Source organism: Artibeus jamaicensis, unplaced genomic scaffold (assembly GCF_021234435.1).
Source record: "Artibeus jamaicensis isolate MK-2021 breed Jamaican fruit bat unplaced genomic scaffold, CSHL_Jam_final contig_1715, whole genome shotgun sequence".
In the NCBI taxonomy this organism is placed as follows: Eukaryota; Metazoa; Chordata; class Mammalia; order Chiroptera; family Phyllostomidae; genus Artibeus; species Artibeus jamaicensis.
This window is the reverse complement of record NW_026521335.1, coordinates 1145190-1161621: the sequence shown is the minus strand read 5'-3', so window position 1 is coordinate 1161621 and position 16432 is coordinate 1145190. Positions and strand designations below refer to the sequence as shown.

The 16432-nt window shown below is 46.1% G+C and overlaps 3 protein-coding genes across 5 annotated transcripts; 1 reads left to right on the top strand and 2 right to left on the bottom strand.

Moving 5' to 3' along the window:
• Nucleotides 1-245: 245 nt before the first annotated feature.
• SCNM1 (sodium channel modifier 1) lies at nucleotides 246-3858 on the bottom strand. 3 transcript variants are annotated; one of them, XM_037126148.2, is made up of 7 exons: nucleotides 3773-3858; nucleotides 2622-2692; nucleotides 2301-2389; nucleotides 2104-2201; nucleotides 1898-1995; nucleotides 575-769; nucleotides 246-442 (listed from the first exon to the last, which is right to left on the bottom strand). In XM_037126148.2, exons 2-7 carry the CDS (start codon nucleotides 2636-2638, stop codon nucleotides 343-345), a joined length of 597 nt encoding a protein of 198 aa, XP_036982043.2. In that variant the 5' UTR covers nucleotides 2639-2692; nucleotides 3773-3858; the 3' UTR covers nucleotides 246-342. The 3 variants fall into 3 exon arrangements, with proteins under 3 accessions (XP_036982043.2, XP_036982036.2, XP_036982028.2); XM_037126141.2 differs by lacking the exon at nucleotides 3773-3858 and adding an exon at nucleotides 2898-3057 and having other exon boundaries at nucleotides 1907-1995; XM_037126133.2 differs by lacking the exon at nucleotides 3773-3858 and adding an exon at nucleotides 2898-3054.
• LYSMD1 (LysM domain containing 1) lies at nucleotides 3837-9144 on the top strand. Its single transcript, XM_037126166.2, has 3 exons — nucleotides 3837-4016; nucleotides 7760-8124; nucleotides 8529-9144. The coding sequence occupies exons 1-3, from the start codon at nucleotides 3837-3839 to the stop codon at nucleotides 8665-8667; spliced, it is 684 nt and encodes a 227-aa protein (XP_036982061.2). The 3' UTR covers nucleotides 8668-9144.
• Nucleotides 9145-9757: 613 nt separating this feature from the next.
• On the bottom strand, nucleotides 9758-12573 carry TNFAIP8L2 (TNF alpha induced protein 8 like 2). Its single transcript, XM_037126177.2, has 2 exons — nucleotides 12492-12573; nucleotides 9758-10808 (listed from the first exon to the last, which is right to left on the bottom strand). The coding sequence occupies exon 2, from the start codon at nucleotides 10801-10803 to the stop codon at nucleotides 10249-10251; it is 555 nt and encodes a 184-aa protein (XP_036982072.1). The 5' UTR covers nucleotides 10804-10808; nucleotides 12492-12573; the 3' UTR covers nucleotides 9758-10248.
• Between the last annotated feature and the right edge of the window lie 3859 nt (nucleotides 12574-16432).

Below are 16432 nucleotides of genomic sequence, written 5' to 3'. Positions count from 1 at the left end.
CCCCAGTTTCTACCCACAATCCTCATGTGATTTGAAGGAAGAAAAGACTGAGTAGAGGTAGGAAAGAAGGCAGACACCATGAAGGGCAAAGACCTCCTTCTGACAGACTTATTAATAGGGCACCGGGCTGCATGCAGCTGACGCTTGGCACGACTCTGATAGAAGGTGGGGGAGGGGTTGGAAGTATGGGGAGCTGTGTATGTACATTGCAGGGACGGACTGGCCAGGCTGAGAAGGAACACATCTGAAATCCTAAAGTGGGACAAGGAACCAGACTTGAGAAAAGTTAGGCTCCCAGCGCCCGCTGTAGTTTATTTCTGAATTAAATGGGGAAACAGGGTATCATTCCAAGGGGAGATCAGGAGGTTCCTCCTCATCAGAGTCAAACTCAACATTCTCATCTTTTACCCATCGACCTCGTCCATCTGGAATCCATCCAGAGCTGGAAACATAAGAGAAAATAGAATTGGTCAGGGAAGGAAGTTTTTGAGAAGTCAGTGGGACAAGAAAAACCAAGAAGGTCTCAAAAGAAAGAGGTCATAGAAAAAAGGGAAAAGTGATTCTGCATACTCACCTTCGAAGGGTGAGGTAATGATCCAGGACTCGTCTTCTTGTGGGGCTCATAGGTGCAGGGGATGAGACAGTTGCTAACTCCTTGGCCTGTGAGCCAGCCCCAGGCTCAGGGTCCCTACTGATCTTCTCACTTTGGACTTCAACCTCTGGGGGTGGCAAAGGGAAAGGCGAGACAGAGGGACGAGGTGCTTCTGGTCTGGGTAGAGAAGAATCACAATCTGTCAAAGCAATAAAGCAAAGAGCCATCTCTCCTGTGATTCCCAACCCCTTAAAGCAGTATTTCCTTAACGGTGTTCCTCAAGATATTAATGTGTCCTATGGAAAAAGGCTTTCGGAATCAAATGAATTTAGGAAAGGCTAGGTTAAAAATTCTAAAGATTTTTATCTTAAGACTTCATAGAGCCCTTAGAATATACTAATGTTACTACTTTTCAAAAGCATCCTACTTTAGCCCTGCTGGTGTGGCTGAGTTTGCTGGAGCATCATCCCATACACTAAAAGGTTAGGAGTTCAATCTCCAGTCAGGGCACATACCGGGGTTTCCAGTTCAATGCCCTGTCGGGGTGTTTATGAGATACAAGTGATCAATGTTTCTCTCTCACACTGATGTTTCTCTCTCTCTCTCTCTCTCCCCCTTCCTCTCTCTCTCTAAAAAAATCAGTAAACATATACTTTTTAGAAAGTATCCTTTGGTCCTGGCTGGGTAGTCATCCCATACACCAAAAGGTTGTGGGTTCAATTCCTAGCCAGGGCATATGCTTCAGTTGCAGGTTCGATCCCCAGTTGGGGTACATATGGAAGGCAACCAATGAATGGTCCTTTCATATAGATGTTTCCTTCTCTCTCTCCCTTTCTCTCTCTCTAAAAAAAATAAATAAACATATCTTTGGGTGAGGATTTAAAAAACCATACTGCCCTGGCTGGTGTGGCTCAGTGGATTAGGCACTGGCCTGCAAACCAAAAGGTCACTGGTTTGATTCCCAGTCAGGGTACATGCCTGGGTTGCCGGCCGGGTCTCCAGTTAGGGGCCTGCAAGAGGCAACCGAGTGATGTTTCTCTCACAGTGATGTTTCTCTCCCTCTCTTTCTCCCTCCCTTCCCCTCTCCCTGAAAATAAATAAATAAAATATTCTGAAAAAACCATCCTACTTTGTCATCCTACTAAGTGCCATTTCCCAAACTTTTTTTAAATTACAAAATTCTCATTTTCCTGAAATACCAATTAACGTCCCCAGAACATTAGTATTCCTGAGAATACAATTTGGAAAACAATAACTTAAGAACCATCTACCTACTTTCTTATCCTCCACCCCTGATTTTCCTACCTCACAGACCTGTACTTCCGGCGACAGCAACTGTTATAGTGAGGAGCTCTGTGCAGAGCATTGTGGGTTATAAGTCGAGTCTGGGTTAACAGAGGAGCCTAGAATGGAGACAGAAGACAGAGTCAGTGCTTCTTTCTAGAAGCCAAAGCCCTTCAGGCCTTTGCAGCACAATCCTGCCTGGAACAAACATTTCCACGTCTGATTACCTCTGCTTTGGTCTCTTCCCTCTCCGTTTCATTCTGCTGTCTTGGATTCTGCTCCATTCCCTTTCCTGTCTGCTTCTTGCCATAGAAAAGCTGCAGGCCTGAGGTGAAAGGCAAGAGAATCATAGGCAGAGCACCATGAGTGTGCTGCATACATTTTAAGGGTTTATTCTCTATCACCTTTCTTCCTGCAAACTTACTAGACAGATGTTTCTTGCCTGCACGGTGGGCAGTCAGCATGGTCAGAGTGTCCAGTACAGGTCGGTGGGGACAGATGGCACAAGCAAAGCTGGAGAGAAGATAAATAGTCCCTGGAGAGTGGGGTCTCTGCCGTAGGTCCTACCTTGTCCTAGCAGTCCTTTCCAAAGCCCAACTCCCAACTATCGCAGTCTCCATCACCCACATCCCTGTCCCTCACACCCCACCAAAAAATGCTAGATACTCTGCTCTCCTCCTTAACAAGTTTATTGTTAAGCCTCCAATGTCAGAACCCTCAGACTTGATCCACTCTCTGCCCTCACCGTCCATCCCGTAGCATCAGCGCCTCATCCTCTGGGATATAACTGGCCAGCAAGTCCCCGACTCTTCGCTTCTGCAGAGGGAAAGGGAAAAGTCCGGAAAGATCAGCTGGATAGGAGGAAGGGGTTGAAGGGAGATGACAGAGACGAGGACTCACAGCCAAGCACTAGTCGCCTGTTCTCTCCCGCCCCCCCGATTTGTTGCTAGAGCAAAACAACTTCTTCACGGCCTTCAGAGGGCAGCGGAAGCTACTTTAGACGCTCCCATCTCGCGCTTACTTTGAGCACATTGAGTTGACTCCAATCGTCCCCCTCTCTCTTAAAAGACATCACGACTGTGAGTCTCAGAAATAATTCTATGGCACAGCTTTGCCACTCCTTTCCGGCCACCGTAGCAAGAGTGGGGCGTCTCCTTCCCTTCCCTTCCAGTCTCTTTCCGGTTGGCCTCCTTACTTCCGGGGACGCGCAACCGCGCAAGCACGGCGGGAACCCGAAAGCCCGCCTCCAGCCCACCGAAGGGGACTGCATTTCCTATGATGCCCTGCGACCCCTCAGACGCATAGCCTTTTGGGAAATGAAGTCTTTCATCAAAGAGCTTGCCGGCCGGCTGGATTCAGGCCCTTGCATCTTGTCATATTCGAGGCATTTGGAGGGATAGATGTGGAACCCGAATTTGAGGATGTGACTCATTCGATGCGGAGTGGGGCTCTGAGGATCTCTAAGTGGAAAGTGTACTTCAAACTCTCCCAAACATCTCGCGCTTCGTCGACGGCGAAAGCCCACCTGGGTGGGCCTGATTTCTTCCCTTCCCGAGAGGACCATCTCCAGGAAAGGGTGGGACTGGGGTGTAGGACTGGCCAGAGGCCCGGCTGCCGCACCTGGGAGCAAACTGAGCCGAATGTTGAGAAAAGTGTATAGGGTTCAAAGGTCAGAGGTCAGTGTCGCGAGTTGTAGAGGGTCGAAAGTCGGAGGGGTACTAAGGAGACTTAGGTAGAGACTGAATACTCAAAGGGCAGATTTGTGAGAATAGGGGTTTGGAGGGAGGAGAAACGAGAGTGGAGGGTGAGTGCGTAGTGCCGGGGGGAGAGACTTGGAAAATAATACAGAAAATAAGAGGAATTCCCTGGTTATCCGTCCCCAGTCCCCGGGCCTACCACCGAAAGGTCCTTGGCTCGGTGTCCCCGCAGTTGCAACCCCAGCTGCCGGCAGGGTGAGGAGATGGCTTCTCCCTCTAGACAGGATCCCCTCGGGGGATCAGGACTGCTTCAAGGGGGCCGGGCTCGTTCTTACGGAAGCCTGGTGCAGTCGGCTTGCTCCCCAGTGAGGGAAAGACGCCTGGAGCATCTGTTGGCGCCCGGAGACACCTTGGCGGGACTAGCACTCAAATACGGGGTGACGGTGAGTCTTCCAGGTTTGGGATGTGGACACCCAGTTAAAAGAGATTTATTCCTCAGGGGAATGTAATGGACCTTCTAGACCATTTCCTCTGAAATTTTCCTGATCGTGTTGCGTTATCTGATCCATCTTTACCTTTTTGTTTGTTTTCCCATTTGCACTGTCCGGTTGGGACAAATCCTATCCCACTACCTCAGTGAAGAGGAGCAGCTCCCTTTTATTATGCCAGTGACTATGTAGGGGCTTTACATACATTAGCCCACTCAATCCTCACACCCCTGTGAGAATACAATTGTCCCCTTTTTACAGATGAAGAAACTGAGACTTAGATCGGCTCACCAGTTTGACCAAGGTCAAATAACTAGTGAGCATTAGAGTGGAAAGTCAAACAAGTCTGTCGGACTCCAAAGTCTGTACTGTTAGCCACATAGAAATTTGTTGAGAGTGATTAAAATTTACAGCAAAGCATGAAGAGCTAGTCTTTAGTTCTTAGTTCCTAAAGTGCCCATCTCTCCTTGTTCTTTTTTTTCCTCCTCAATTTTCTGCCTTCTTCTTTCCAAGGTTCTCTGTACACCAAACATTTCAGATCATGGTAAGGATATATGTAAGAGGGGTAAACGTATATTGCCCTAAAGTTGATGAGAGTTTTTCTTTTTTCCATACCCTGTTGAATTCAGCCAACATTTTAATGCTTGGTAGGTTTAGAGCACTCTGATAGCTATCTTGGGAGATAGAAACATAAATAAAATGTATAGTTGCTGCTCATATAATTTACAGTCTAGTGAGAAATGAACTGGGACACAAATAATGGTCGTAGGTGAGAATGTGGTGAGTTTGTGGAGGTATTAACAAAGGTTAGGAAACCAGAAAAGAAGATTAATTTTATTTGGAGGGGAGTAGGCATGGACATCAGTTCAGATTTCAAGGGAGCCATCAGGAGGGGCCTTGAAAGACTCTCTTCAAACCTGTGTAGTCCAGTCATTTACACCTTTTAACATCTTTATGTTTCTAATAGCCTATACTCTCCTTAAGGGACAGAACTATTTTCTTTCAACTTTATGTCTCTAGAGTCTGGCAGAGTCCCCAGCACGGAAAAGCTTAATAGATTTTTCTTTTTTAGTAAATGAAGATCTCCACATACAGAGACTGGGAGTTCAGAAAAGCATAGTCTAAACAGAGGAAGTCAGTGTGAAAGTACTGAGCAACCCCTCTATCCCAGCACAGACTCAGAAGCTGTGCAGAGAGGTGACCTGTGCTGCCAGCCAATCAATTATTTATTCATTGAGGTTTTCTTACAGCCCTGTACCTTTCTGAATACAGGAAAGCCCTTTAGTAAAGAAGTCTAGGTTCTGGCCTCATTCTGCTGCTTTTTGCTGAATAACTGCTGTCTGGGGCCTCAGTTTCCTCACTATTTGTAAAATGAGGGAGATGTAATAAATAATGATAATTAACTAAATTGTTACTTTTGCAGCATATAAAGGACACTTAGTATGTGCCATGCTCTATATATTATCTTGTATGATTTTAAGACTTTATTAAGTTGGTAGGTGTAACTGTTATCTTCCTATTCAAAGATAGGAAGCAGGCTTAGGGAGATAACTTGCCATAGACTACACAACTAGTCTAATTAATTGAGCTAGGATTCAGACCAGGTCGTCTCATGCTGAAATCCTCACTTTGTTCTGCTCTGTTAAACTAACTAGATTCTAAAGGCCTTTCTAGCTTGTAAAGATGGCCTAGGATTCCTCTGGACTTCAGCCTTGGTTGCATTCTTTCTAAGAGTGGAATAATGTCTCCTTATATGGTACTTCTAGGAACTAACAAAAGCCACAGAATATTTACAGGTTAGTTCATAACATCTTGGAGCCAGAAGGGACTTAGGATATTATCTAGGTAAAATAATAGCATAAAGGACTTGGCAAACTAAATGTACAAAACTGAAAAACTGCAAGCAAACTTTAATTTTTTTATGGTTCAGATTAATCTGGTTTTATTTTTAAACACATCATTGCATAAGATTTTATTAGTCAAGTTTATTATTATAATAGTCTTGCGCCAGGGTGGAAATAGCTTCGATATTTGACAAATATAAGAAATATGATTTTCCGAACTGATTCCACATGGGATGAATTTTTAGTCGAACTGGCTGCCTGGCCTCTGATAATAAAGTACAGATATACTATATCTGTGGTTTCTATATTTTATTATCTAGTTTGGTTATTCATAAAGCATTAATGAGCCTATGTTGTGTGCCAAGTTCATGCGATGCTGAGGAGTGCCTTAGGAATTCAGAGGCAGCAGGTCATAATCCCTGCCTTTAAAGGACTCACAAGTGTGAGCAAATATGCAAAGAGGTAAATAACAATATAATAGGTTAGGTATTATTACAATGATATTTATAGTATGGGACCCTTGAAGAAGGCACTACAAGGGAGAGAGAATTGATAAGTAGAAGTAGTTCAGGGAGAGAAGGGGATAGTAAAGAAGCATTTTTAGGCAGATAAAGACAGTAGAGTGTGAAAGATCATGAAATGTTCAAAGAAAAATGAGAAATCAGGATGGCAAATGTACGGGGGGCAGGAGAAGGGAAACGAGGCTAGATATGTGGACTAGACTGAGGATGCCAACATGGATTTTATCGGAGCCAATGAGGAGCCGTAGGAAGTGTACAAATAGGGTAATGAGTTGATTGTATTAATATTTTAAGAAAGATAGACGTCAGCAGGGTGAAGGATGAGTAGAAATGGAGAGAGAGAGATGAATTAGACTTTCAGTACCAAATGAGAAATTATTAAGAATTATTCTAAATTGATGACAGTAAAGATGAAACCAGATATGAGAGACATTTTGGTAGGACTTTTCTTGACCACTCGCATATGGGTGGTGAAAGAAAAGTATGTGTTAAGGGCGACATTGATATTTCTACCTTAGGAGGCAGGTAGACAGATGGTGATGCCAGTGACCATGTTCAGTGATGAATAAGTGGGTACTAAATAAGCATTTAGCCAATGAAATAATTAATATTGTAGTGTGGAAAACATTCCCAGAAGGAGTAAAGAGGCCCTAGCTCTGTCACTAACTTGCTAAATAATCTTAGGCAAGTAACTTAACCTTTCTGAGCCTCAGTTCCTTCATCTTTAATAGAAGTTCTCAAAGGGAGGTCCAGGGCCCTCTAGGAGGTCTCTGGAACCCTTGAGGGATCCACAAGGCCAAAACTAGTTTCATGGTGATAATGAGATTTTATTTGCATTTTTCATGCTCCTTCTCATGAGTGTACCATGTTTTCAAGAGGCTGTATGGCATGTGATACTGTACAAGATTGAGTATAGAGATAGATACGAGATCCTTTTGTCTTCTATTAAGTCAGACATTTGCAAAAATGTAAAACAATGCCTCTCTTCTTGCTACATTTTTCGTTGGTTTAGAAAATAGTCACTTTTTATTAAAATATTTATGTTAAATTGTAATGGGTTCATTATTTAATACCTTAAATATTAATAGCTATAATCCACATAAAGACAAGCTCTTTTCCTCACTGATTTTTTAAAATATAAAAGGGTCCTAAGTGCAAAAGGCATGAAAACCACTGATCAGTAAAATAGGAATAATGTCAGCTCTTTGTACTTTACCTTGGTTGTTATAGGGTCAGGTAAGACTCTACAATCATTTTTAAAGGCATTAGATGCTCTACAAATATTAGATTTATCATTGTCAATGTCATTAATTGTGGTGACTTTTTTTTAAAGATGGAACAGATTAAGCGTGCAAACCGCCTTTATACTAATGACTCCATCTTCCTGAAGAAAACCCTCTACATCCCCATCCTGACAGAGCCCAGAGACCTGTTCAATGGTTTGGATTCTGAGGAAGAGAAAGATAGAGACGAAGAGATACAGCCAAGTAAGGACGAAGTTGGGCCACACTCAGCAGAGAGGAAGAAACGAGAGACAGGTCCAGGACGTGCCAATGGTGAAGTCCTTCCCACACCTGGTCGGGAACCCCCGGCTCCCATCCATGATCTCTCTGCCTCTGACTTCCTTAAGAAGCTTGATTCACAGATCAGCCTGTCAAAGAAGGCTGCTGCCCAGAAGCTGAAAAAGGGGGAAAGTGGGTGAGTCTTAATGGTTCTTTTTAAACACCTTTGTAGGTTTCTCCATTCTTCCAGCCCTACCTGGTCTGATACACAAGGAAGTAAGCACAGTGTCAGCAGAAGCAGTGTGAACCCTTCCCTCCAGCCGGCTCCAGAACAGTGAGCAAAGCCAGTGGCTGACTGATGGAGTGGGTAGAGGCAGTGGGGATGGTGCTGTGTTCTCACTGGAGTTAAATAGTTGCCTGTGCGTACTGCTCTCACGAAAGAGCCTAGCATTTCTCCAGAGGGCATTGAAACTCCCTCTTAGACCAACCAGCTCAGATATACGAGGAAAGGAGGCCAGGGTCCCACGTGCTTTTTCACTGGGCCCATTCTCAGGTTCTTCCCCTGACTTGCCACTCTTTGTCCCCTTTCTTCACTTGCAGGATACCTGGGGAGGGAACAGGTCTTCACCGGAGCTCCCCTGGGATACAGCAACGCGCAGTCCTAGGTCCTGTGCCGCTGACCCAGACCTCTCGAACCCAGACGCTTCGGGACCAGGAGGATGAAATCTTCAAACTCTGATGTCCCCAGAACTGATTGAGAGAAGCAAGATGATGAAGGAGCAACTTGAGGGGGAGAGGAGCCTGAGGTGAGGCTCAAGAACATGGCTTCCCAGCCCACCTCCCTCACTCTGGCTCAGCCTCATTGTCCATCAAGTGGTCCTTGGCCTGGAGCAGTTTCTGTTGGCAAGAGTAGGGTTGGGGAATAGACTCCTTCTCCGTTCTCGGGCTGAATCTAGAGTTGTCCTTTAGATTCAAAGGCTCTTTTTACGTCCCTGCTGCCTTTCCCATGCCTTTCACTATTCCTTGGCCTTAGAGCAGGGAGGCAGGGACAACCCCCAGCCCCCAACTTCCTCCCCATCTCCAACTATGCTGCCTAATTTATTTGGTGCTATATGGAAGTAATATTTATTTGCTATATTTTATTCTTTCCCACTCTTAGCTGAAAAATGGGATTTTGTAGCCCTGGTGTGAGGGAAACCTAGGAACAGTGAGCCAGTGGCTGCCAGCTGCCCACCTTCTTAGCCAAGCATGTTACTGAGGATGAGCCAAGCAGTGGGTGATCCAGCCTGCTGCAGAAATGGTAGACTGCGTCAGGCCTGTTCGTCAGTCTCAAAGTAGAAAATTTGAGTTCAGTCTTCACTAACTAGTTCACTATAATTTTTTACCTTTGTCCCCTTGGGGGGACAAAGTGGCTCAGAATTTTACTCTGAGAAAAAAAAACAGTGACGTAGATCCCAGAACTCCCCAGTTCACCCTTCTGCCCTGCCCCTCTGTTCAGCCTTTGTGAGGCTAAGGAATGGAAGAATTGCCTTGAGGTTCAAAGAGGGGGACAGTTGTGGGAGTCTTTTTGTTCTGCCGCCTCCCCACCAGAGCCTGTGGGTCTTGCCTTGCTTCTCACTGTGTATTTATTTGCAATTTGTAGCACTGATCTATGGTACTGTGCTTTTGAGTTTCTCAAACAGAAGTAGGCAACAGAACCCCAATAATACTGGAAATATGCCTGAGTCTCCTGTGTGGAAATGATGAGTGGTGAGATAAGTGGTGTTTATATACCTCTGTGACGATCGTAAGATATAAGAAGCTGGAGAGATTAAACACTGAGCCCTGTGCATGTTTTAGTAGTTTTATTTCCCCTGCCGCCACCCCCTCTTCCTGTTCTCTGGATCAGAGCTCTGCTGTCTGTCCTGGCTCTGCCTTGAGCTGGAGGTCTAGGATGTCTCAAAGGGTCCCTTCCCCCGCCTGTCTTTAGTGTCCCCAGAGGAGTTAAATGGGCTCTGCCCTCTTCCCCTGGTTCATAGGAGAGGGGCTTCCCTGTTTCGGACATCCCTTACGGGAGGAATAAGCGATCCAAGTTTCACTTCATCTTTCTTTGTTTCCTGCCCTGGGGTTGGGGTAGGAGAGAAGCCTAAACCCTCAGCATTGCTTCTTCTCCACCAGCCATTTAGGGTAAGGTGGTCTCAGAGTCAAAAGCACTCTTGGGGGTGACTGAAGCCTGAAGAGTGAAAAGTGTTAGTGCAGATGAGCAGAGTTAGAGAGCCCATTATGTGTTGTTTTCTCAGCCAACCGTGTCGTCAAAGTGGATGTGCTGGGGTCAGGGCTCTCAGAGCTTCCCTTCATCCAGCAGCTTCCTGAGCCCATCACAGATCTTGCCAAGGTGCTGAGTGAAGGCAGGCCCATAGAGGGCCGTGAGCAGGCCCTGGTCAGAGAAGTGATCGAACACGTGGCGGACGCGGTTGTGTGACTTGGGTGTGAGGTGGCGCTGTACCAGCTCCAGCAGCATGTCCCGGCACTCGGTCAGCAGGCCAGCCAGCACGGCCGCCTCGAAGGTGAAGTCCACTTCTCCAAAGCTGAGTGCTGTCATGGCGCCCTGCCGCAGCTTTTGGCGAAAGCGATCAGCCAGGTCCAACTCACTCGGGCCAAAACTTCCATTGCGGTGCAGGACGGCCACCTTGACAGCCACTTTGATGAGGTCCTTGATAACCCGCTGGGCCTGGGGCCGGCTGTGTGTGTACTCTTTAGACACCCGGTAGAGCTCGTCTAGCACCTCACTGCTCGTCTCGTCGATGAAGAGATGAGCCACAGACCGGCCTGCCATCTTACTCAGGAGCTTCTTCTCCGCTTGCAGTGCCAGACTCTTTGAGCTGAAGGACTCCATGGCTCCTGGAGGAGAGGGTGGGGGTGGGGATTTGTGGTCAATCATAGAAAAAAGGCCACAGGCTTCCTAGGAAAGAGAGAAATGGCTTTTCCCCTTTTCTGTCTCTTTGGTTTCTATCTCATCATCATCTTGGTTTGCCCTGTTTTCCCCCCTGGGCCCCTCAGTCCTCTGCCTTGTTCCTTTTTTTTTTCCTTCTCTTTAGTACTGTAACAAGTCTTGATCTCTAAAGCAACCCAGAGGAGCAGTAATAGCTTTGGCTGGAGGAATGAGGGCACAGAGGAGGCTAGTCACCACACATTAAGTTTCAAGGGGAGGTAGGCTGTTTGTGCTGTAGTAGAAAAGATAAGGCTCACCTGGCAAATAATTCTCCCAGCTACCATTTTTGGACACTGACCATGGGCCACACATCTGTGAAGTGTATGTATTACTGTCTCTTTATAGCTGAGCAAACTGAGGCTGACGTTAAATCATTTACCCAAAGTCAAACACGACTATTTCTCTGACTCCATGCCAGCTAGTGTAATGTACCGCCTTTAAGTAAATGAGAAGTAGGGGGGGGGGTCCCAGAAGTCTTGATAAAAATACTATTTATTGAGAAGCTACTATGTGCCAAATGCTTTACGTGAATTATCTCAGTTTTCCCAACCCTTCGTAAGGTAGGTATCCCCATTTCGCAGCGAGAAAACTGAAGCTAAGTAAAATTGAGCAACTTGGCCAAAGTCATTAGCAAATGATAAGAATGGGATTCAAAACAAATAATTCAAAGAAACTTCGTTCCCTGGAATGCTGTCTCTGCTGTGGAATGAATCACACTGAGGAAGCTTGAGGCGCAAGCACCTCAGTGGGGGAAAGGCAGTACAAGAGGTTGACAGTCTTCTCCCAGGGCTGAACTGGGGACCCTCCTGGTGGCCCATCAGCTGCATATGTCCAGGGTTCTCTCCCCATGGTCTTTGCCTATGGTTTTTCTGGTTGTTTTGCTTCTTACTTCCCCCTCCCCTCCTCTGCAGGATGTGGCTGTGACCGCAGTGAGGAGCAGCCTCACCCTCTCCCCCAAACCGAAATGGGAGTCTGAAGAGTCGGGCGAGATGGCTACCTGGGGGTTTTCTTCCCCAGCTGACCCAGTGCAGTGGGAACCTAGAACCTTGCTGTGTTCCTGGCTTTGTCTGGGGCTTTCTGAACCAGGTTCCACAACCAGGAAAGGAGATTGCTCCATCTGAGCCTTCCTCCATCTGAGCCTTCCTTCCTCCTTGGCCTTCCTGTTACCCAGCTCTGCATTGTGCCCGGTGCCATCTCACGTTTGGCCCGCTGTGCTCTCCCTCTCTCCCTGTGTCAGTGTCCCTTTTTCTCTCGTCCGGTCCTGCCCTGTGATCCTCCAGCCGTACTCTCCCTCTGGCCCTTACATTTACCCCCATGCCTCCTAAGATTTCCTGGCATCTCTCAGTACTCTGTCACACACCCACCTCCACCCCCATGCCTCAGCGCTGCCCCCGCCCCATCCAGACCTGTGTCTGGGTTCTGGAGGCTGCCATGCCCCAGGGAAAGCTGAGTTGGACCTCTCCACTGGGGACCCAAGAATGCTATCAAGTTGGAGGAATCTCACTGTATGGATAGATCAGGCTGACAGAGCCAGGACCCTTCTGCTGCCGTCACCCCTAAAGCCTACCCCTCTGCCATTGCTGGTCCCTCACCTGCCGCACACTGGGTGCCAGTCTTGCCTTGGATGTTCCGGAAGAGTTGACAGAATGGAGAAGAAGCTCCTAAGTGAGAGGCCCTTTGGCCTGGCCCCACCCCTCAAGCCCCGCCTACCTACTCTGATCAACCTCCGGTTCTGCGTACCGTCAGTCACCAAGGTCTATATGACAGTTCGAACGGAATAGCACTCTGTAGGAAATAGTCTTGATTCTTTGAGGTGAGCTAGAAGTTCATATATGCCCTGTTCTCAAACTGTCTACCTGCTTCTTTTCTTGCTGCCCAATTCCTTGATATCTTTTTATATTTCTGTTACTGGAAAGGCTAAGTACAGATTGCTGCGCTGGGGGTCAGTGGGGAAAGGGCCGAAGACTGAACTGAACTTAGGCTGAAGATGCCAGAGGCGAGCCAGAGACTAACAGTGCTGAGTGTGCTCCTGGAGTCCCCAGGAGAGGGTGGTGCTGTGGGGCAGTGTCCATGAGCATATGCTTCCATTGCCTGCCTGGGTTAGGGTGGCACACTGTCCTTAACACTGGAGACACCAAGGTGCTGGGACCCGGGCTGCCAAGCCAGATGTGACCAGCAGGTGTCAGCACAGCATTGAACCACTGGAGGAAACAAGCCTACTTAAAGTACTTTGTAGCTGCTAAAGAGATTAAAAATGAAGGTAAGTCAGAGTTCCTGAATGAGGCAAAATTATTTCCATCAAGAATCTTCCAACCTGGTCAGGGACATTGGCATAGATAACTACCATGCAAGTCAAATGGTGTCATCAGCTTTAATAAAAAGTCTAAAGAATTATGAAAGTAAAGAGAAATTTATATATATATATATCTTATAATTATGCTTCTTTTTTTTTTTAAGATTTTGTTTTCTTATTTTCAGAGAGGGAGGAAGGGAGGAAGAAATAGAGGGAGTGAAACATCAATGTGTGGTTGGCTCTCACATGCCCCCCACTGGGGACCTGGCCTACAACCCAGGTATGTGCCCTGACTGGGAATCAAACTGGAGAACCTTTGGTTTGCAGGCAGGTACTCAATCCAGTAAGCCACACCAGCCATGGCTGGTTTGGTTTCTTTTTTTAATCTGTGTGTGTGTGTGTGTGTGTGTGTGTGTGTGTGTGTGTGTGAGAAAAGGAAAGGGATTATTTATTAAAAACATTATACAGACTTAGAGTAATAGCTTAATGTCTTCATTAAAAATACTAAAGTTCTTTAGAATACCCCACACACACACACACACACAGAGTTCTTCCTTCTCCCCTTCGCCCAGTCCAGGGTACCGTATCTCAGGAAAAGAAGTGGAAGTTCCTGGTCCAGGCAGCCCCTCGGTTCTGGCACCATCAGCTGTGTCACTGCCACAATCTCCAGTTAATCCAAAAGCATGTGGCACCTTCTCATGGCCCGCCAGCAAGAATCCTTTCACCCCTTTTCTTCCAGGCAAAGTCTTTCCTGCTTCCTAAGCCACATGGCAAAAGGGAGCAGCCTAAAGCTGCACGGTCCCAACTTTCGCCAAAGCATGTGATCCCAAAAAGCCCTTCTTTCTTATCTTAACCCAAGGACATTTTTTTCATTGCTTTAGAGAGAGAGGAAGGGAGGGAGAGAGAAGTACTGATGTGAGAGAAACATCTGTTGGTTGCCTTCTCATACACGCCCGACCAGGGGATTGAACCCACAACCTGGGCATTTGCTCTGACCGGAAATTGAACTTTCGCCTATGGGACATCTCTCCAACCAACTCAGCCTCACTGGCCAGGGCTAGAATATTTTTGTTAGGACTAAAAAGCAGCCTGAGAAGGATGGATTTAACTATTTAATTGATGTGAGAAAGAAGTGCTTCCCAGATGATGGGGATAAGCAAAAGCCATACCATACATCAGGTAAAGATGACCCAGGGCATACTCAGGAAGTGGTGATTTATTCTGTATGTCTGAAGCATAGGTTGTTTGAGAGAGAAGGGAAGAAAGGAAAAGATCAGATTATGAAAGGCATTAAAAGACTCTTAAGACTTCAGACTTTTCCCATAGGCATTACAGGTTTTTGATAATGAAAGCCAAGTCCGTCCTTCACCTCAGTGGTCAAGCAGGGGTGTCCAACCTTTTGGTGTCTCTGGGCCACACTGGAAGAAGAAAAGTTGTCTTGAGCCACACATTAAATACACACACACTAACAAAAAGTGATGAGCAAAAAAAGGTTTTAAGTAAGTTTACTATTTTGTGCTGGGCCGTATTCATAGCCATCCTGGGCTGCATGCAGGTTGGACGTCCCTGGTAGAGGCTTCAATAAACTTTTAGCTGAGAAAGGGGCATGCTTCAAAAGAAGTGATCAGCGGTATAGCTTGCTTAAGCACAGGATGAGTACTAACGAGGGACCTTGGTGATTTTATAAGAAAGAAATTCTAACAGAATGGGAAGGGTTGGAAGTTAGCTGGTCGTGAAAAGCGGGAGAGTAAATGGAAGCACAGACGTCGAGGCAGTCAGCACACCCCTGACTCCAAAACCACTAGTCTTCCTCCTCGGAGACGGGTTGGGTCTTGACTTCTTTTTCACCCCGGCTTCTCTGAACCCAGGGTCCAGAGCTGAGGGTCCATGATACAATATGGAAGGAAGTGTTAACTCCTTCAAGAAGTATGGTGGAAAAGGGATGAAGAGGAATGGAAAGGTGGCTTAGGGGGGTGGGGAGCTGAACTGAGAGGGGTACTATTTTTAGCTGAGAGTTTGAGGACATCTGTAGGCTAAGAGAAACAAGCAAGTGGAGCGGGAAGCTTAGAAAAGGCAAAGGAGAGGGAGTGTTTATGGAGCGTGGTGTGGGGGCAGATGGGAGAGAATGGGCTACAGAGTCAGGGAGGGGAAGTGATAGGAGAGAACAGGAGCTAGCGTTTATTGATTACACTTTGCTAGATGTTGTGTAAATATCTCATTTAACTGTCTGATGTCTCTATGAATTAAATGTTGAGATACCGTTTTTGCTAATGAAAAAGTCCAAGGCTTAAAGAGGTTAAGTAACCTGTCTCCAAATGAGAGAGCTAGTAACTGGCACACGGGACCTTGTGTGATTCTCAAGCTTATGCTTTTTCTAATAATTACTTCGTCAGGTTATGAGGTAATAACTTCAACCTCATAATGAATGTGGCAGCGTTCTACTCCAGTTGCTCTATCAATTCACTAACCATACCACACTCTGGGGACAAGAGTAGGTGGCACTACTTAAATCACAGGAAGTGTAAAAGTCCTTTTTAGTTAAAAGTAATGTACTGTCTTACTGGAAAATAAGAAGGAGGGGAGTAAGAATACAAGAAGGTGCAAATACACTAATAACTTCTGAATGCAGAATTCTGCTACCAACTGCTTACCTATTTACCCCTCCAGCTTCACTCCTTGTATGTCTCTTATACTCTATTCCACCTAAATTATAATTCTCAGCTCCTGTACTACTCAGTATGGTCAGTTTCTCTCTCTGCCTCTTCTATGACCTCTTCCTGTGCTCTAGACTTTTCCATTCCCTGTCTCCTGCCTAGTACTGTCTTCCTACACGTGCCCTCCCTGCCTGGTTAATTTCTACTCATCCTTCAGGATTCAGCTGGAAAGTCCTAACTTCTGTGAAGCCATCGTAACTCCCTAAACTACATTAGACACATCTGTTATGTAGTCCTAGAGAACTGTATACCTTTCCTATTATAAGAATCACTCTTCACTTTAATTTGTGACTTTATTACCTGCCTCCCCACGAGACTGTAACTTTTGTGAGGGCAGGGACTATGCTTTAGTTCCTACACAGTGTCTGGCACTGCTGCTCAAATATTTGCTAAAAGAATAAAATTGAAAACACATTAAGAAACCAGATATAACAGTCACGTGGAATAATGTTCATTTACTTCACCCTGGGGAAGACTTTTATTTTCTTTTCATCTATGCCCATTTCTAGTAATTGTCTCCAAACCC